Genomic DNA, 17,332 nt, shown 5'->3' on the forward strand with positions numbered 1-17,332 from the left:
TCGTGCAGGTTTTGGCTCTTGTATTTGTCCGGAAAGCCATGGATTTCTGCTTCTCAAAGCGAGAGCTCAGCTTCCTGGATGACCTTATGCCAGAGAGCAAGAAGAAGAAGTTGGACGGTGCCAAAAACGAAGCCAATGAAGAAGAGGTAACGCTTGCTGGGCGCTCGGGGCTGGACATCTCCCTCGGGCTGTGAGATTGCCTGTTTCTAGCACAGCTTGTCTTTACATGTTGGGGCAAGATCAGAACTCAAAAGAAACAGATCCTAATAGCCTGGATCCCACATCTTAACCTTTTTTTTCCCTGAATGAGCAGTGAGCTTAACACTTGAATAGAGGTATAATTTTTTAAATGAGTCATTTATAATAACAGATGATGATGATGATGATGGAAAGATTGGCTCGTAACAGTGTTTTTAACGCCCCCCCCCAAAAAATTCAGAGTGAAAGGTCTTTACCCTGCTGCGCTAATAGCTAAAGGTGCCACGAGTCAGAAGGAGAGGGCAGCATGCAATGTTTTTGCTGGGTGTTCAGGTTTTTTCCACTTGGATCCAAGACAGAGAACTTGATTTGTCCCTTTTTTCCGTCAGGAGTCCCCGAAAATGATGGAAGCTGCTGCTGCTGCCGGTTCAGTTCTGCTGAAACTGGGCAAGACCAGCAACTTGGATATCCCAAAGCAAAGCAGGGACAGGTAAAGCCCCACCAAGTGCCAGGACCCCCGGCAAGATTAGTTGGAAGGTGTTTGGCACAGTTTTTTCCACTTGCATCTTTCTTGAGCGTCCCATAGAAAGCAGCAGTCAGCTTGGTGGGAAAATCACATCTACGGGCAGGGCTGCAGGAGGGGATCGCAGGGCTCTGCCTCCAAGCAGAGTGGCTGCACAACTCCCATCTGACCCCAAAAAGTCGCATCCTCAGTGACTTTAGGGTAGCTGGAGATCCTCATACGTAAAAACGAGGAGTTGCAGGCATGATCTGTACCAGCAGTGGCTTAGGAGCCCACTCCAGGGCTAAACGCCCGCAAGAGCCTTTGCACGGAGCTGTAGCTCTGCAGCTCTCAGGCTTGCCTCGCAAAACTCCTCATCCAGCAAAACCTGCCGTGCTTATGCTGAGCTTTGATTCTCGGGGCCCCGCTGTTCCTCTTGCTGATGCTAACGCACTTGGTGGCATCAGTTCCCGTAGTCACGGATTGCTCTGTGAAATATTTATTGCAGGACTGATCCTTGCGAGATTAATATCTCGGAGGAAGTGTTGAAAACGAGCGTGTGGAAGGCTCTCACTATGAACACAGAAACAGTCTGAATCCGGGGAGGAAAGAGGTAAAGGATTGCATGTGAACGTGACCGTGCTCCTCTGCAAGCGACGGCGCATGCCTACAGTTTTCCCGTGCTTCGGCAGGCAGTACCGAGCAAACGGCCCGTCCCTGGGAACAGGCAGCGAGGACCGTGGCATGCAAACCAGCTCGTCACTGCCGGGGTGGTCCCACGAACAGGGTTGAACCAGCAGCAGCCGGCAGGTCTTCCACTGATGGTGCTCTCCCTCTTTTTGTCTTTTTTCCCCCCAGTTTTGCTATTTAGGAGCCTCGGCTTTGAAGGGGAGGAGTGAGAACGTGACTCAGGGACGTGCCAACGCAGAGACGGGGAGATACCGCTGTTTTCCAGTTGGAGGATTCCCATTAAAGCCATGTCGATGTTTTCAGTTCTCCTTGGTGTGCTTCAGGCATTCAGTATCTCTAGACCAGCAAACTGAGGTGTACGTGCCAGTCAATGGGAGTTCGGTGTCGTGAAGTTCCCGTGTGTACGTGCGTGTGGTGGTGTGGGTTTGTAGTGGTAGAGGGACTGCTGCCGCTTTATCATTCAGTGCTGTTTTCCTTCCTTTTACCTCCCTGGCACTCTGTAGTTTTTTCTTCTCCCCTGTCCTTGCAAAGTCTCTTCTCTCCCAGGGTGGGATGAGCCGGGAGGAAAGCGGCAAGATGCCTTTTCCTTCTCCCTTCCCCTGCCGCTATGCAGGAAGAAGCTGTGAAGCAGAGATGGCTCTCGTGCTCTCTTGAGGTTTTGGGGCGGGGGGTCGTTGGGCTGTGGTGTCACCTCAGGCACATGCGGTCGAGTCGGCTGGCCGTGGAGCCTGGGAGGAGAGGACAAGCCAGAAGAAAAGGTCCCCTTGCAGCCCTGCATCTTGCTGTGGGCTCAGCACGTGCTCCAGGCTCTCGGCGTCTGCAACTGGTGCCTCGTGCCCAGCTGGGACGGGTGCACGAGCCCTCCTGCCATCGGCTTGTCCCATCCTCTGCGGGAGCCTGTTCGTGCATGAAGCCAACCCCAAATGCCAAGGGCAAGTTGTTGCTCCTTGCAAACGGGTGGGGAAAAGAAACTACAGAATTGCTCTGTAAGGAAGAAAGGGGTACATCCCCAAGCAGGGCCAAAATCAGACGGCTTTTACGGGATGGGGTTTTGCAAGCTGTAGGTTGACTTTTGCCAGCGTGGCATGGTGACTGTCGGAGGGGACAGCTGCTGTCCTGCAGCGCCGCGGGAGCGGTTCCCGAGAAAAGGGAGGCGGAAGCAGCTGAAGGAGTTGAAGCCTTAGGCCGCAAGAGCTGAGCAGCTCCGGGTATTCCAAAGTATTTTTCCAACCGTGTCCCCGCCTGGCCAGGGAAGTCAGTGGAGGAGGTGGTGCGTCTGGCTCCCTCTGTATAGTGTGCTGGAGGTGAGGAAAGGATTAAGGAAGAGAGAGGTCAGAGGAAGGAGGAGGGGAGTGTGTGTGGGGCTGTGCTGAGGGTGGGGTTTGGAGTAAGTGGAGGGAGAGGCTGGGGAAGAGCCCCAGGCCGGAGCTGGAAGCCAAGGGAAGGTGATGTCCCTCTGGGAGAATTAAGGGCTCGGCCTCGGGGTTGGACCTGGGGATGGGGTGCTGGGTGGTACAGGTATAATTGGGGGGCATGAGTGGGGGTAGGGGTCCCTCTCCGGAGGCAGCCAGCTCGAGCTGTCACCCGAGAACTCCTCAAAGAGGGATGGGAAACCTTCCCTGGGACTCTGCCTTCTCAGCGGGATCCCAGGGTCGGCCCCTGTTAGGGTGGCCGGCGTGGGTAAATCCCTAAGAGTGGTGAAGGTGCCTTCCGAGTGCCGCTTGGTGTTGGAGGCGAAGCTTTGGGTGCTTTGGGATTCGTACGACTGCCATCTGCTCAGGAGGGAAGGATGGGGGGAGAAAAGGTGGTTTAATGCACATGGTGGCATCTGGCAGCCTCCCTGCAGGAGGTGGCCAGGGCAGGGGCTGTGTTCTGCAAAGTACTTCACTGTGTGGAGCATCCTCCAGAAAAGCCGTAATAAATCCATAGAAATAATTTTGGGTTTCAGGGGGTCTGCCAAGCCCGGCCAGGCTTGTTCCTGACATCAGGTATATGCACTATCCCGTCCCATATCATTTGCCCGACGTCTTGCTCGGCTGCGGTGGGTTCGTGCCTCCGCCCTGGTCCCTGCTTGCTGCTCCTGGGAGGGAGCGTGGTGCTGCCCCGAGGTTTCGCTCAACCTCCTCCAGCTCCAGGATGGAGAGCTGATGTTGAGGTTCACGGCAGAAGGTCCCCAAAGGCTTTTCCTGCCACGCAGCCGCCAGCGTGGAGTGGGGCTCAGCACCGTGCCCGAAGCATGGCCCCCTCCTGACTCTGCCCCGCCACGTCCCCGTGCAGCCCGTCTCTGGGCTGAGACAGCCGAGAAATCCTGGGGGGGACATGGCAATGTCCCTGCGTGGGCTGGTAGAGAGCCAGAAGGGAGCTCGTCTGGACAAATACAGAAGAACGAGGCACATTGTAATAGTGAGGCTGCCCAATCGTCACCCTTTATTTGCTGAAAACCAGACTGCTGGGTGCCTGTCAGCAAGCACTCATTACTCTGGTTTGATTTCTTCAGAGATTGGTAGTACAGAAGGGAGGAAAAGGCACTCACCTTCTGCAAAGAGAACCGTTCCCCGAAAAGCTGGACCTTCCTCCTTTGCTCCAGTGATTTCCGATTTCAGTTTTACAAGCAATTACTGCTTTCAGCCTCCCAACAAAAGCAGCTTCGAAGCAGCCAACCGGAGCTTTGTGCTTAGGAAATAGTGCTAAGCGGAACAACTCTGGCTGCTCCAAAACTCCAAAGTGAGCGATGCAAAGCTCGGCATCCCCTTGCCCAGCCCAGTTTTGACAATGTGATGTTTTGCAGGCACCTGTCAGCAGCGGAGAAGGACAGAGAGGGAAGGCAAAGCGTTTGCAAGTGCTGGTGCCCATGCTGGGATGGGATAAACTGCTTTCCGGAGGCTTCTCCCCTTCCTGCTCCATCCCATCCCAAGGCCACAGGTCCGCAACCCCACAGCTCTACGAAACCCTTAACTCCTCCAGCAATTTCCTCAACAAAATAAGCGCTCCGAGTCCATTTGAGTGGCCTAACCGGGACCGAGTGAGTTCTGAGCGGGGCCCTTTCCTTCGGTGGCATCTCCGCGCAAGGCTTGCCGCGATTTCGAGGATGCTGCAACAGAAGGGCCATGGGACGCTGAGAGCATCTTGCCGCAGAGCCGGAGGTGCTCACTTGTCCTGTTTCCTCCTATGTTTCCTCCTAATGTGTATTTTGCCCCGTAAGGCGTATTTTCCCCAAGGCTTTGCACCTCACTCCTATTTTGGCAGCTTGTGCTTTTAAATACACCCAAACGCTGCTTATGCCTTTTGGCCCAGCAGGATGCGGCATTTACACCCCTTTTCTCTATTCCGGCTAGTTTTTGCCCAAAACAGAGCTGGTTTCTCCCCATCCACTAAGTTTTCCAAGCGGGAAGAGTCCTGGGGTGCGTGGCTTTAAATAACTGCCTGGATACGCATCACCGATTGTGATGCCATAAACGGTCACTTGTTGTGTCTCTGGAGTTGGTGCACACTGGGTGCCACTGAGCTCCTCTCGGTGAGAGCTGTCCAGGTGTCCCGGGGGACTCTGGCCCCCTGATTGATCTGGAGGTTCAATTATCCCCCCAAACCGGTGACCGACGTGAGGATGAACCAGAACGGGGCTTACAAAATGACACTTCTGGAAGAGTTACAGGTAGCACAGCCGAAGGGCTGAGCATCCCCCAAACAGGGGGAAAACTCTCCCCGAAATCCCATTGGCATTTCCCTGGAGGGCAGAAGGATGGGCAGGGGGAGATGCTTTGCACTGGGGAGGGCTGCCAGGGGCAGGTTTAGCGTCCCTGGTCGCAGCACGGAGGCAAAACGGTGTCTAAGAGAGAAGGAGACTTGCCGGCAGGACGCAAGGGAGCTCTAGACGCCCAGCCCCAACTTTTACCTTCTTCTCATTGCTAAACAGAGGCATGACGAGGAGGCACTGATTGACCAGGGGAGAAGGAGCAACGGTGCCAAGATTCACTATGAGAAGGAGGAGTTGGAAGGTGAGTCTCTGCTGAGATGCTGGTAGAGGGGCCACCAGCCCGGCGCCTTTTCCCGTTGCACAAAGTCCCTACAATGTCCCTCACTCGGTGTGACATCATGTGCAGCAAAACGTGCCATGCTTCTTAATAAAGCAGCACAGTTATTTTCACGTGTTTTAATATTACGGCTTTTCAACAGAGGGAAAAAGCCCCCGCGGAGGTCACGGTGTGAGCTTTAGCCATGGGGCTGGATAATTCACGGCTTGTTTACTCGCAGAGGCTGCTCCTGGCTTGGAGAGGTCTGGAGAATAATTGGACAGCTGGAGGCGCGAGGCTGTGCTTTTCTTCTTTTCTTCTGGAGTTCCTTATCATGGGACTGATTGGATCTTCTCTTGTCGCCTTGTGCCATACAAGGATTTTAAAAAGAATTCCCTTCTGTCACTGCTTAATGAGCAAGGCTGAGTGTTGGCCAGCCCAAGCTGGAATTTGAGAAGACGTTGGATGCTTTCAGGGCACTTTTGGGGGAGCCATCACTTGTTGTTGCTCTGTTGTTGCAAAGTTCGAGTAAAACAGGCTTGGAAAAAAGGAGAGGTCTGTGACATTCAGGGATCCAGTGAAAACAAAATTGGTGTTTCCTCCTGGGACGGCTGCACTGATTTAACCGTGGTGTCTGCGTCATCCATCTCCCCAATATCGCGAGTGATGCAAATGCTGCTTTTTTGCAGGCCACCGGACCCTGTACGCCGGCGTGCAGATGCCGCTGGTGGGGCAATGCCACCGGCATCACCGACCCCACAAGCAGAAGCATCGGGAACAGGAGGAGGACTGTGCCCCGACGGAGCGGGGCTACCACTGTAAGTCCCGCCACCCCGTTCACTAAACTCCTTGGGGCTACATGGGCGCTGGGGTCTTCTGCAAGCAGGTCCATGTGGCTAGTTTGAGTGACTTGCTGTTCTTCCGAGGGAAAGTGGCATTATTTAACAAGACCCTCTTTTTCAAAACTTTCATCTTTTTTTTTTGAGGTAGTTAAATGTATAATGGATTTAGGCTCATCTTCCTCAGCGGGATGCCTGCTTTAAAAATGGAAATGTGGGGAAGGAAAGCTGCCCATCCTTGTGCAGGGGTGGAATAGATGCTTCTCCTTCTCCGTGGCTCTGTGCAAGCCCCAACAGAGCCAGGGGAGAGGGGCCGGCCCAATATTTGTGGCTGAACTGGTGCCGATCTGATGCCCGCTTTGCATGTGAGCGTGATGGGCCATATTCGAGCGTGGTAACGGGACGGGTCTCTGTGTTCTGCCCCCAGGCACCCCGTCCCAGCGGGTGCAGTTCATCCTCAGGACCAAGAAGGACGAGCAGCATGTCCCTCACGCCTTGTTCACCGAGCTGGATGAGATCTGCGTGAAAGAGGGCGAAGATGCCGAGTGGAAGGAAACGGCAAGGTAAATCCCTGCTGCCGGCTGTGGTGGGAGAGGAGTCCCTGCGCCAGCAGTGCACGCGGGCTCTGCTTTCCGCTCCGCAGGACGCGAAGCTTTTGCAGCTGTAGGTGCTGATGCGAGGAGCCGTCTCCTCTTGCTACCTGTAGCTCTGTTAAAGGGGTTGGAGAGCTGGGGCTGTTTCCTTGCAATGGGGCTGACAGCACCCGATGTCCGCAGGTGGCTGAAGTTTGAGGAGGACGTGGAAGACGGCGGCGAGCGCTGGAGCAAGCCCTATGTGGCCACGCTGTCCTTGCACAGCCTCTTTGAGCTGAGGAGCTGCATCATCAATGGCACGGTGCTGCTGGACATTAGTGCCAACAGCATCGAAGAGATCGCAGGTACTGTGGGTGCCGCGTCCCTCCGGGAACGGTCGAGCTTGGCTCGCCGCTGTGCCCTTCCTTCCCAGATCAAACCCTGCCTCATTTTCCTGTGCCATGCTCAGATCTGATCCTGGGCCAGCAAGAACAGCTCACGGAGTTTGACGAGCGCACGCGGGCAAAAATTGGAGAAGTTCTTTTGAAGAAGCACCACCATCAGAACGAGAAGAAAAGAAACAACCTTCTCCGCTCGTTTGCTGATGTGAGCAAGAAGGGGTCGGACCTGCACCTCCTCGACAAGCCAGGTGAGGGTTCCTGCAGGGCTTTGGCACCCGGTGAAGGTTTCTGCAGGGCTTTGGCAGCAGATGAGGGTTTCTGCAGGGCTTTGGCCCCATTAGGTTTGTCCTAGCAAAGGAGAAGCATCCCAATTGCTCCTTGTCCGTCTTTCTGAGTGTCTTTCTTTTTTCTACCAGCTCAAACACTTACCCCTCATCCTTCTCCCACCACTGTGGAAGCTAAAAATGGGGTGAACCATGAGACCAGCACAACGGATTTAAGCAAGGTGAGACACTCATAGCTTTCTTAGGCCTTCAGGGCCGAATTTGCTGTTGCAACCTTGGCTGCAGAGGGAGCTGCAGGGTGCTGTGGGCTTTGCTTTTGGGGTAATTGCCTGAAAATGGCTTGTTGTGCCCAGGCGGAGCTGCACTTCATGAAGAAAATTCCCAGCGGGGCTGAAGCGTCCAACGTGCTCGTAGGAGAGCTGGATTTCCTTCGCCAGCCCATCGTGGCATTTGTCCGCCTGACCCCGGCTGTCCTCCTCTCGGGCATGACGGAAGTTCCCATCCCAACAAGGTCTGAACGAGAAGCACAAAGTTTTTATTTCAAACCCCCCCAACAAAACATCAGATGGCATGCATCAGTTTGGCATCCCAAGGGAACAAGGCCAGCGGGAGCCAGCACGTTTCTGCCAGCCACGTCTCCTTGCCTTCATTTCCCCCTTCCCTGCTGTAGCTTTTAAACCCATTGGCCAACGTGAATGAGAGTTGGCCCCAAAATGAAATTTGCGATGGGTTTTGATGAATTTCCAATTCATCACCGGAGTCGGTGAGCCTCCGTGTCCCCTCTCGAGCCGTGCTCTGGGCTGGGAGCTGCCAGGGATTTCCTTGGGTGCTCTTTGAGCCATGACACGTTCGTTTCTCTCCTTTTGTTTGTCTTGCCCAGGATCCTGTTTGTTTTGCTTGGACCAGAAGGAAAAGCCCATCAGTACCATGAGATCGGCAGGTCCATGGCTACTATCATGACGGATGAGGTGCGACGTGAGAAGGGATATCTCTGGGTCATTTTTGGCTTTCTTCACCTCTCCCTGTCTCTGTAGTAGTGAGGAAGAGCATTTGCTGTCCCCGCTGCTGGCAGCTCTCCAAATAGCCCACCCTTCGTTCGCAGCCCAAAGCAAACACGCACGTTTGCATCCCCCCACATCCTGGAGGCTGAAATCCCACCCGGGGTGCATCCTGCACCTCGTCCTTCTCCCCGGGGTCCCCAGCACGCTGTCCCCAGTGGTGGCATTGCCAGGGCCAGTAAAACTTGTCCTCTCTAAGCAACAGGCTGCGGTGTGCCATGGGGGATGGGGGGCCTCGTGGAGGAGAGGATTACAAGGAACACGATGGACAGATTTTTCCTTTTGGGGGAATACTTCCTGCCATTGCCAGCAGGAAATTTGGGGGAAATTATCTTGCGTTTAGCCAAGTGCTTATTGCACTGCTTAGGGCATGCGAGATGGGTTGTCCTCTGAGCAGGTTGTCTCCTACGGGCAGGTTTTCCATGACGTCGCCTATAAAGCCAAGAACCGGGCTGACCTCGTGGCCGGCATCGATGAGTTTCTGGATCAGGTCACGGTCTTGCCGCCTGGAGAGTGGGATCCATCGATCCGAATCGAGCCCCCAAAAAACGTCCCTTCGCAGGTGGGTGCTGCGGTGGAGGGAGATGCGAGGGGGACGGGCAGGACGGCAGGCAGCTAGGGATGCTGTTCAGGGCTCCAGATTCACAAGGTCCCTGTTTGACACAGTCACATGGCCAGACCAGAAGCAAAACAAGCCAGTGGTTACAAATAGCTGTCTTTCTTATTTCCATTTGAACAGGAAAAAAGGAAGATGCCAGGAGCTCTCGATGACAGTGCTTCTGACAGTGAGCCAGAGAAGCACAGCGGTCCTGAACTGGAGCGGACGGGAAGGTGCAAGCTTTGATAGTTTGGGGTGTTTTTTTTCTGCTTGCCTCCCAAATCTGAGCATGCACCTTGCCTTTGAGCAGGTTTTTGGGGTTTTTTGGTTCAGTGAAGGGGCTCCACATGCCCAGCTGGGTCCCTGGGCTGGGCAGGTGGGAGATGTGGGCAGCTGAGCTCAGCCACAGCATCATTGCACACAGGTTTTCTTGATTTGGGGTGGAAGCAGATGTGCAAATACCTCCAGGTAGAGCTCTGCTGCTTCTCAGAGCAAGGGAGTGTTGCAGTAAGAGGGGATGGGCTCTCAGGTTAGGTCTTGTTTTTTCTTTTTTCTTCTTTTTATTTTTGTTGTTGGAGGGCATTTTGGCGTGCCTCAGCTTCTAGTGGGTGTAAAAAGGGAGAAGGAGACGGCTTCTTTTCAGCACTGAAAATTACTCCATGCTTGTGATTGCCCTTCTGCAGCCAAGAAAAGTCCATGTGGTCTTGCAGGAGAACTGTCTCTATTTTGTCCTTCTTCCAGGCTCTTTGGAGGTTTGATCCTGGATGTGAAGCGAAAAGCCCCGTGGTTCTGGAGCGACTTTCGGGATGGTCTGAGGCTGCAGTGTCTGGCGTCCTTCCTCTTCCTCTACTGTGCCTGCATGTCCCCTGTCATCACCTTCGGGGGACTGCTGGGGGAGGCGACCGATGGCCACATAGTGAGCAGCTCTCTCTGTTGGGTGGCACGGGGGAGGATAAAACTCATGCAAAAGTCCTTGCTGCAGTGAGTTTGCTCTGGGTTTTTTTTCCCCCTAATGCTTTCTGTACTCACTGCTGCCTCTCTTCCCCGGACAGAGTGCCATGGAGTCGCTGCTGGGTGCCTCCATGACCGGCGTGGTGTTTTCCCTCTTTGCTGGCCAACCTCTCACCATCCTCGGCAGCACCGGACCCGTGCTCGTCTTTGAGAAGATCCTCTACAAATTCTGCAAGTAAGGCTGGTTGCTGCGGCCGGGTGCTGTGAGAGCCTTCAGAAGGCAGCGGGGATGGAGAAAAGATGTTTGTCTTTCATTTCTCTCAGCGGCAGTTGTTCGATTGAAGTTGTCTTGTGTGTCACAGATGCTGCACGCTGCTGCTTTAGTATGTGATGGTGCGAGAGCCCTGGCTCTCTGAAGGATGGATGGGGTCATTTGGGGGTTTTAGGCTTAAAGCGAAGCAGCTGGAGGAGGAGAAACCACAAGGATGTGGATGCCCAAGATGGGCTGCACAAGGAAGAGGAGACAAATCACTCTGGTTTGGGAATGGGGGAAGATTTGCTTCCCTCTGAGTACAAAACAAGGCACTTCTTAGCCTGATTGTTGCTGGAAGTGGAAATACAGTTTGCTCAGGTAGCCAAATAGTCTACTGCTGAAATGTTGTGAGTTTGGATGATTTCATTGAAAAAGTAGGAGTTTTTCATGTGAAATGGGTATTTTCCATGACAGTCCTTCTGCTGTGATGACTTCGATGTGAGATGAACCACCCTTATTGCAATTTAAATTTATCATTAAGCCCCAACTTGGAGCCTCTTGCTGGCCTTTCCACCCTTGGTTTTATTTTGGTTTCCCAGGGAGTACACGCTCTCCTATCTCTCTCTGCGGGCATGCATCGGGCTGTGGACCGCCTTCTTCTGCATCGTGCTGGTGGCCACCGACGCCAGCTCTTTGGTGTGCTACATCACCCGCTTCACTGAAGAAGCCTTCGCCTCCCTCATCTGCCTCATCTTCATCTACGAGGCTCTAGAGAAGCTGAGTCACCTGCGGGAGACCTACCCTGTGCACATGCACAGCCAGCTCGACTTCCTCACCATCGACTAGTGGGTTTTTTCCTCCTAAAACGCCCCTGCCCCTTGGCAGGAGCTCAGGGCTGCACCTGCATCGCCTCTCCCTTACCCGTGTCTTGGCTTCTCTCCTCCCAGCTGTAAGTGTGAGGCACCGACGCATCCCAGCAATGAAACCCTGCGTTTCTGGGAGAGCAACAAGATCAACGTGTCTGGCATCGCCTGGGAAAACCTCACGGTGACCGTAAGTGCCCCGAGCCACTGCTTCCTCGTGCCGCGGCCACGGGGTCCAGGGGCATTCGCGTGGTGCACAAGTCGGAGCCCTTCAGGTGGTGATGGGCTTCCAGCTGTGCTAGTGCTGCTCTGAAAAGTCATTGCTTACATCTAATGGGTGGTTCTAACCCGCTTGGTCCTGGGAAGGAGAGTCCACCTTGTCCAGTCCACCTTGTGCCCAACATCGTGGGTAATAACTGTCCGCCTCCTCAACGCGGTGGCAGGACAATATTTCTGACCGGCAGCAGAAATAACCCCCTCGTTATGCGAGGTTTCCTTGCCGCACGTGCACTGCCTTTGTGTCCTGATGCTCTGTTTCTCCAGGAATGTCGGTATTTGCATGGAGAGTTTCAAGGACCTGCCTGTGGACCCAATGGCCCCTACACGCCTGACGTCCTCTTCTGGTGCTGCATCCTCTTCTTCTCCACCTTTGTGCTGTCGAGCTTACTGAAGAAGTTTAAGACCAGCCGATACTTCCCAACCAGAGTAGGTAGAAGACGGTGGCCAGCAGCAGTCTCCACGCTCATTTCCCAAAATGGCTTTCCTGGAGCACTAAGCAGTATTTGCCACCACTCGGTCGAGCTGGGAAACGTTGACCTTGAAGGCCAAGCTCTCCATCAGCGTGGACGTCCCTCACTCATTTCCATGAGCGCAAAAGGATCGTAGCATTTCCCACCTGCCTGGCGACCTGTCCTGGAGCCATCTCTTGCTCAGGCAGTGGGAAATCAGGTCTTCCACAGTTACTTTTTTTCACCTTCTGTGCATTATGTGCTCAAGGGGAAGGCTGATTCAGCTGAGGAGCTGCCATAGCAAACGACACTATTTCTTCCTTTTGAGGAGCAAATGATGCCTCAGTGCCTTATTCCCGTTTTAGCTGTGAGCGTGGCTGTCGTGGCAGACATCTGCTTCCTTCTTTTGTAATTTTATTTTTTTTTTTAAGGTTTCAATTAAGACAACCCTTTTCCACCTAATTAAACATTTTGTATTGCCTGGCACCAGATCTCACAGGCACAAACACAGCAACGGTATCTAACCAAGGGATTTGGCTGCATGTCCTCAGCATGGAGGGGTTTTGTTAACCGGTCTTAATGGCGTTGACGTCCCTCACTTTTCCATGTCATGTTGTGGCCCCCTTTGCGACGCCCCCTTCAGCTCTGGTTTCTTGCCCCAGGTACGGTCCACAGTAAGCGACTTTGCTGTTTTCCTCACCATCGTCGTCATGGTGCTCATGGACTTCATGATTGGGATCCCATCACCGAAGCTCCACGTCCCCCATATGTTCAAGGTAACGGGGTGTTTTGGCAGGGAGCTGGTTTCAGCCCTTGGGGATGCCACAAGGTGATGCCGGGGCAGGACAGGGCTGAGTCCGGAGGAGATGCTGGTGGTGCGACCATCTCCTCTTCTGCCTCCAAGCGCATTGTTTCCTTCGGGAAAGGAGAAGACAGCCCCAAAACTAGATACCTCCAGGAGAAGTATCTGTAGGTGCTTGCAAAGAGGGCAGCGGCAGTGCTGAACCCCAGGGTGACGTGAAGCCAGGGCTGGGAGGTGCTCTGACATGGGAATGGAGGGGAAAAGCAAAGCCAGTGAGGTGGCTGGGCTGGGAGATGATGCTGATGTGTGTGCTTTGTTGCAGCCTACCAGAGACGACCGCGGGTGGTTCATCAGCCCCGTAGGACCCAACCCTTGGTGGACGGTGTTGGCTGCGCTCATCCCAGCTCTGCTCTGCACCATCTTGATCTTCATGGACCAGCAGATCACTGCTGTTATTGTGAACAGGAAGGAGCACAGGCTGAAGGTAAGGGGCTGCAAGAGATGAGCCCATCCCCAACCCACTCCGGGCTGCAGGCACGGGGAGAAGCTCCTATTCCAAATGCTTTGGGAAGGCATTGGTTTGGGAAAACGTCAGGCTGCGTGGCAGGATGCTCTCCTGCATTAATGATGACACAGGGAGCAAACGACAGGGAGTTCAGATGAGCAGCCTTTCAGAGGAGCAAATTAATCTTGGAGCAATAGAGAAGCGTGGTTTTGTTTTAAAATGTCAGCAGTGAATGGGGGATCGAATTGTGTTGACGCGCTGCCAGGGATAACTCAGAGTCACATCCTACTTGCAAGTGGTGGAAATTTCTTTATAAAGGAAAAAACCCGGTCTCTTTTTTTCTTTTGAGAAGTAGCTATCGCACAACCAAATCCACTTTGTCTGAACTCCTGTCACCTTTTCATGCAAGGGGCTTGCACAAAGAGCAGATACCTCCTTATTTGTTTCCAAGGCGTGTTTTAAATTCTCAAGAAGTTGACTTGCGCTCTAGCGGGGTTTGAGCCTGACTTGCGACGTTGTCCTTGCTCTTGTGCTGTGGGACGCTCATCTCCTTGTTTTGCTTCCCGCAGAAAGGATGTGGGTACCACCTGGACCTTTTCATGGTGGCCGTGATGCTCGGGGTGTGCTCCGTGATGGGGCTGCCCTGGTTTGTGGCTGCCACCGTCCTGTCCATCACCCACGTGAATAGCCTCAAAGTCGAGTCTGAGTGCGCAGCTCCAGGAGAACAACCCAAGTTTCTGGGGATACGAGAGCAGAGAGTCACTGGCTCCATGATCTTTGTGCTCATGGGCTGCTCTGTCTTCTTCACTTCTGTGTTAAAGGTAAGAGGAAAATGCAAAACACCCAACAGCCACGAGCTTTTTGGAGGTTACCCAAAACCAGTCCCCTCTCTCCAGGCCCGAGCAGCTGTGGAGCGGAGGAGGAGGTGATCCCAAACCTTGGGGCTTGACCCACAGTGGGAAGCAGCCTCCTCGCTTACGCTTTCCAGCCGTTCAGCACGTTATCGATGGCAATTTGCTCCCCCAAATGCCTCAGCACAGCCGTTCCAGTAGCTAAACACACTGAAATCATCTCCATGGGCTTCCTTGCGTGTTCCTCCCACAAGATAATCTCCTCGCTAGGCTAAGAGGAGGCACGTCGCTTTTGCTTGTTGCTACAAGAATAAGGAGAAAGGTTTTTCTACCGTCACAGAACGTGGCATATGGTAGCATGGTCGCCTGTTTTCCTCCAACCTTTCTGGAAGATAGGATTCTGCTGATGAAAGATAACTCCAACGTTCAGCCTAAAGCAGAGCGTTAGCTCACTCGCAGGCACAAAAGCTCTGCTGGTTAAAATCCGACACGTCTCTAACCCTGTGGAAACTGGAAAGCTGTAGGCAATTTGAGGCAGTGCCTGTAGAAGAGAGTGGTACTACTGAAAATGCAATTTAAAAAAATAAATGATTGCATTCTTTCTTTCAGTTTATACCAATGCCTGTGCTTTACGGCGTCTTTCTCTACATGGGCGTGTCGTCGCTCGGAGAAATTCAGGTACGGACTTTTTTACAGCGTGCAGCATGTCCGCTGCCTGGTATTTCATCTCCGTAGAAGCAGGAAAAAAGCAGCGGCATGGGAAAAAAACCTCTCGGAAAGCAAGCAATGAAAATATTTTGTGTACGAAAAAGATTGGAGGAGGCACAGGAGGTCTATAGGGCTGGGAGGACCGGGCAAGTTGAGCGCTCCCTGTTTAAACACAGGTTAGGGCAGGCCAGTGTTTGGTTAGGTGAAAATGGGGGAGTTGAGTGCACAGGGAAGGCAATTTCTACCACTGGTGGAAATCCTTGCTGGGGGATTCAGTGGGCCAAGACAAGCTAATCATAGAATAACGTGGCATAATTGCACGTGGGTGGGCAGCTCTCACGGGCAAGCTGGTTTCTAGCTGGAGCGAAGGGAAAATGGGTGCTGCTCCCAGGAGGAGCATAGTGGGATCCACGATTTCTCATGGCGAGCGAGATCCTGAAAACTCCCTCCACGTCTCAAGAGGGCCAGAAGATTTCCGCAGTCCCAAGGTGGCAACTTTTCCACCTCGATTTTGCAGTTCTTCGATCGCTTGAAGCTGTTTTGGATGCCGGCGAAACACCAGCCGGATTTCATCTACCTGCGGCACGTCCCCTTGCGAAAGGTGCACTTCTTCACCGTGATCCAGCTGATCTGCCTCGTCCTGCTCTGGGCCATCAAGGTGTCCCGTGCCGCCATCGTCTTTCCCATGATGGTAAGAGGCGGTGCCGCTCGGCACAGGGATGTTTGCCGCGTTGGAGTGAGATGTAGCACCACCTCTGGCCTCACCGCATCTTCCCTCTATTTCGTGCAGGTTTTGGCTCTTGTATTTGTCCGGAAAGCCATGGATTTCTGCTTCTCAAAGCGAGAGCTCAGCTTCCTGGATGACCTTATGCCAGAGAGCAAGAAGAAGAAGTTGGACGGTGCCAAAAACGAAGCCAATGAAGAAGAGGTAACGCTTGCTGGGCGCTCGGGGCTGGACATCTCCCTCGGGCTGTGAGATTGCCTGTTTCTAGCACAGCTTGTCTTTACATGTTGGGGCAAGATCAGAACTCAAAAGAAACAGATCCTAATAGCCTGGATCCCACATCTTAACCTTTTTTTTCCCTGAATGAGCAGTGAGCTTAACACTTGAATAGAGGTATAATTTTTTAAATGAGTCATTTATAATAACAGATGATGATGATGATGATGGAAAGATTGGCTCGTAACAGTGTTTTTAACCCCCCCCCAAAAAATTCAGAGTGAAAGGTCTTTACCCTGCTGCGCTAATAGCTAAAGGTGCCACGAGTCAGAAGGAGAGGGCAGCATGCAATGTTTTTGCTGGGTGTTCAGGTTTTTTCCACTTGGATCCAAGACAGAGAACTTGATTTGTCCCTTTTTTCCGTCAGGAGTCCCCGAAAATGATGGAAGCTGCTGCTGCTGCCGGTTCAGTTCTGCTGAAACTGGGCAAGACCAGCAACTTGGATATCCCAAAGCAAAGCAGGGACAGGTAAAGCCCCACCAAGTGCCAGGACCCCCGGCAAGATTAGTTGGAAGGTGTTTGGCACAATTTTTTCCACTTGCATCTTTCTTGAGCGTCCCATAGAAAGCAGCAGTCAGCTTGGTGGGAAAATCACATCTACGGGCAGGGCTGCAGGAGGGGATCGCAGGGCTCTGCCTCCAAGCAGAGTGGCTGCACAACTCCCATCTGACCCCAAAAAGTCGCATCCTCAGTGACTTTAGGGTAGCTGGAGATCCTCATACGTAAAAACGAGGAGTTGCAGGCATGATCTGTACCAGCAGTGGCTTAGGAGCCCACTCCAAGGCTAAACGCCCGCAAGAGCTTTTGCACGGAGCTGTAGCTCTGCAGCTCTCAGGCTTGCCTCGCAAAACTCCTCATCCAGCAAAACCTGCCGTGCTTATGCTGAGCTTTGATTCTCGGGGCCCCGCTGTTCCTCTTGCTGATGCTAACGCACTTGGTGGCATCAGTTCCCGTAGTCACGGATTGCTCTGTGAAATATTTATTGCAGGACTGATCCTTGCGAGATTAATATCTCGGAGGAAGTGTTGAAAACGAGCGTGTGGAAGGCTCTCACTATGAACACAGAAACAGTCTGAATCCGGGGAGGAAAGAGGTAAAGGATTGCATGTGAACGTGACCGTGCTCCTCTGCAAGCGACGGCGCATGCCTACAGTTTTCCCGTGCTTCGGCAGGCAGTACCGAGCAAACGGCCCGTCCCTGGGAACAGGCAGCGAGGACCGTGGCATGCAAACCAGCTTGTCACTGCCAGGGTGGTCCCACGAACAGGGTTGAACCAGCAGCAGCCGGCAGGTCTTCCACTGATGGTGCTCTCCCTCTTTTTGTCTTTTTTCCCCCCAGTTTTGCTATTTAGGAGCCTCGGCTTTGAAGGGGAGGAGTGAGAACGTGACTCAGGGACGTGCCAACGCAGAGACGGGGAGATACCGCTGTTTTCCAGTTGGAGGATTCCCATTAAAGCCATGTCGATGTTTTCAGTTCTCCTTGGTGTGCTTCAGGCATTCAGTATCTCTAGACCAGCAAA

The 17,332-nt window shown here is 53.3% G+C and overlaps 1 protein-coding gene across 1 annotated transcript in view; it reads left to right on the top strand.

Moving 5' to 3' along the window:
- The window catches only part of LOC132320336 (electroneutral sodium bicarbonate exchanger 1-like), a gene marked incomplete at its 3' end in the record, with an annotated part of 28,391 nt that extends 12,707 nt beyond the window's left edge, over nucleotides 1-15,684 (top strand). The window contains exons 22-41 of the mRNA XM_059832615.1: nucleotides 9-146; nucleotides 5,304-5,385; nucleotides 6,090-6,218; nucleotides 6,667-6,802; nucleotides 7,016-7,073; nucleotides 7,850-8,027; nucleotides 8,403-8,464; nucleotides 8,952-9,116; nucleotides 9,294-9,385; nucleotides 9,894-10,068; nucleotides 10,205-10,338; nucleotides 10,956-11,201; nucleotides 11,304-11,409; nucleotides 11,763-11,924; nucleotides 12,610-12,723; nucleotides 13,072-13,233; nucleotides 13,824-14,075; nucleotides 14,715-14,783; nucleotides 15,331-15,504; nucleotides 15,604-15,684. Of these exons, the coding sequence (XP_059688598.1) occupies nucleotides 9-146; nucleotides 5,304-5,385; nucleotides 6,090-6,218; nucleotides 6,667-6,802; nucleotides 7,016-7,073; nucleotides 7,850-8,027; nucleotides 8,403-8,464; nucleotides 8,952-9,116; nucleotides 9,294-9,385; nucleotides 9,894-10,068; nucleotides 10,205-10,338; nucleotides 10,956-11,201; nucleotides 11,304-11,409; nucleotides 11,763-11,924; nucleotides 12,610-12,723; nucleotides 13,072-13,233; nucleotides 13,824-14,075; nucleotides 14,715-14,783; nucleotides 15,331-15,504; nucleotides 15,604-15,684 (2,715 nt within the window). The remainder of the gene's footprint in view (nucleotides 1-8; nucleotides 147-5,303; nucleotides 5,386-6,089; nucleotides 6,219-6,666; nucleotides 6,803-7,015; nucleotides 7,074-7,849; nucleotides 8,028-8,402; nucleotides 8,465-8,951; nucleotides 9,117-9,293; nucleotides 9,386-9,893; nucleotides 10,069-10,204; nucleotides 10,339-10,955; nucleotides 11,202-11,303; nucleotides 11,410-11,762; nucleotides 11,925-12,609; nucleotides 12,724-13,071; nucleotides 13,234-13,823; nucleotides 14,076-14,714; nucleotides 14,784-15,330; nucleotides 15,505-15,603) is intronic.
- Nucleotides 15,685-17,332: the final 1,648 nt, after the last annotated feature.

The sequence above is a fragment of the Gavia stellata genome, chromosome 35 (genome assembly GCF_030936135.1).
Source record: "Gavia stellata isolate bGavSte3 chromosome 35, bGavSte3.hap2, whole genome shotgun sequence".
In the NCBI taxonomy this organism is placed as follows: Eukaryota; Metazoa; Chordata; class Aves; order Gaviiformes; family Gaviidae; genus Gavia; species Gavia stellata.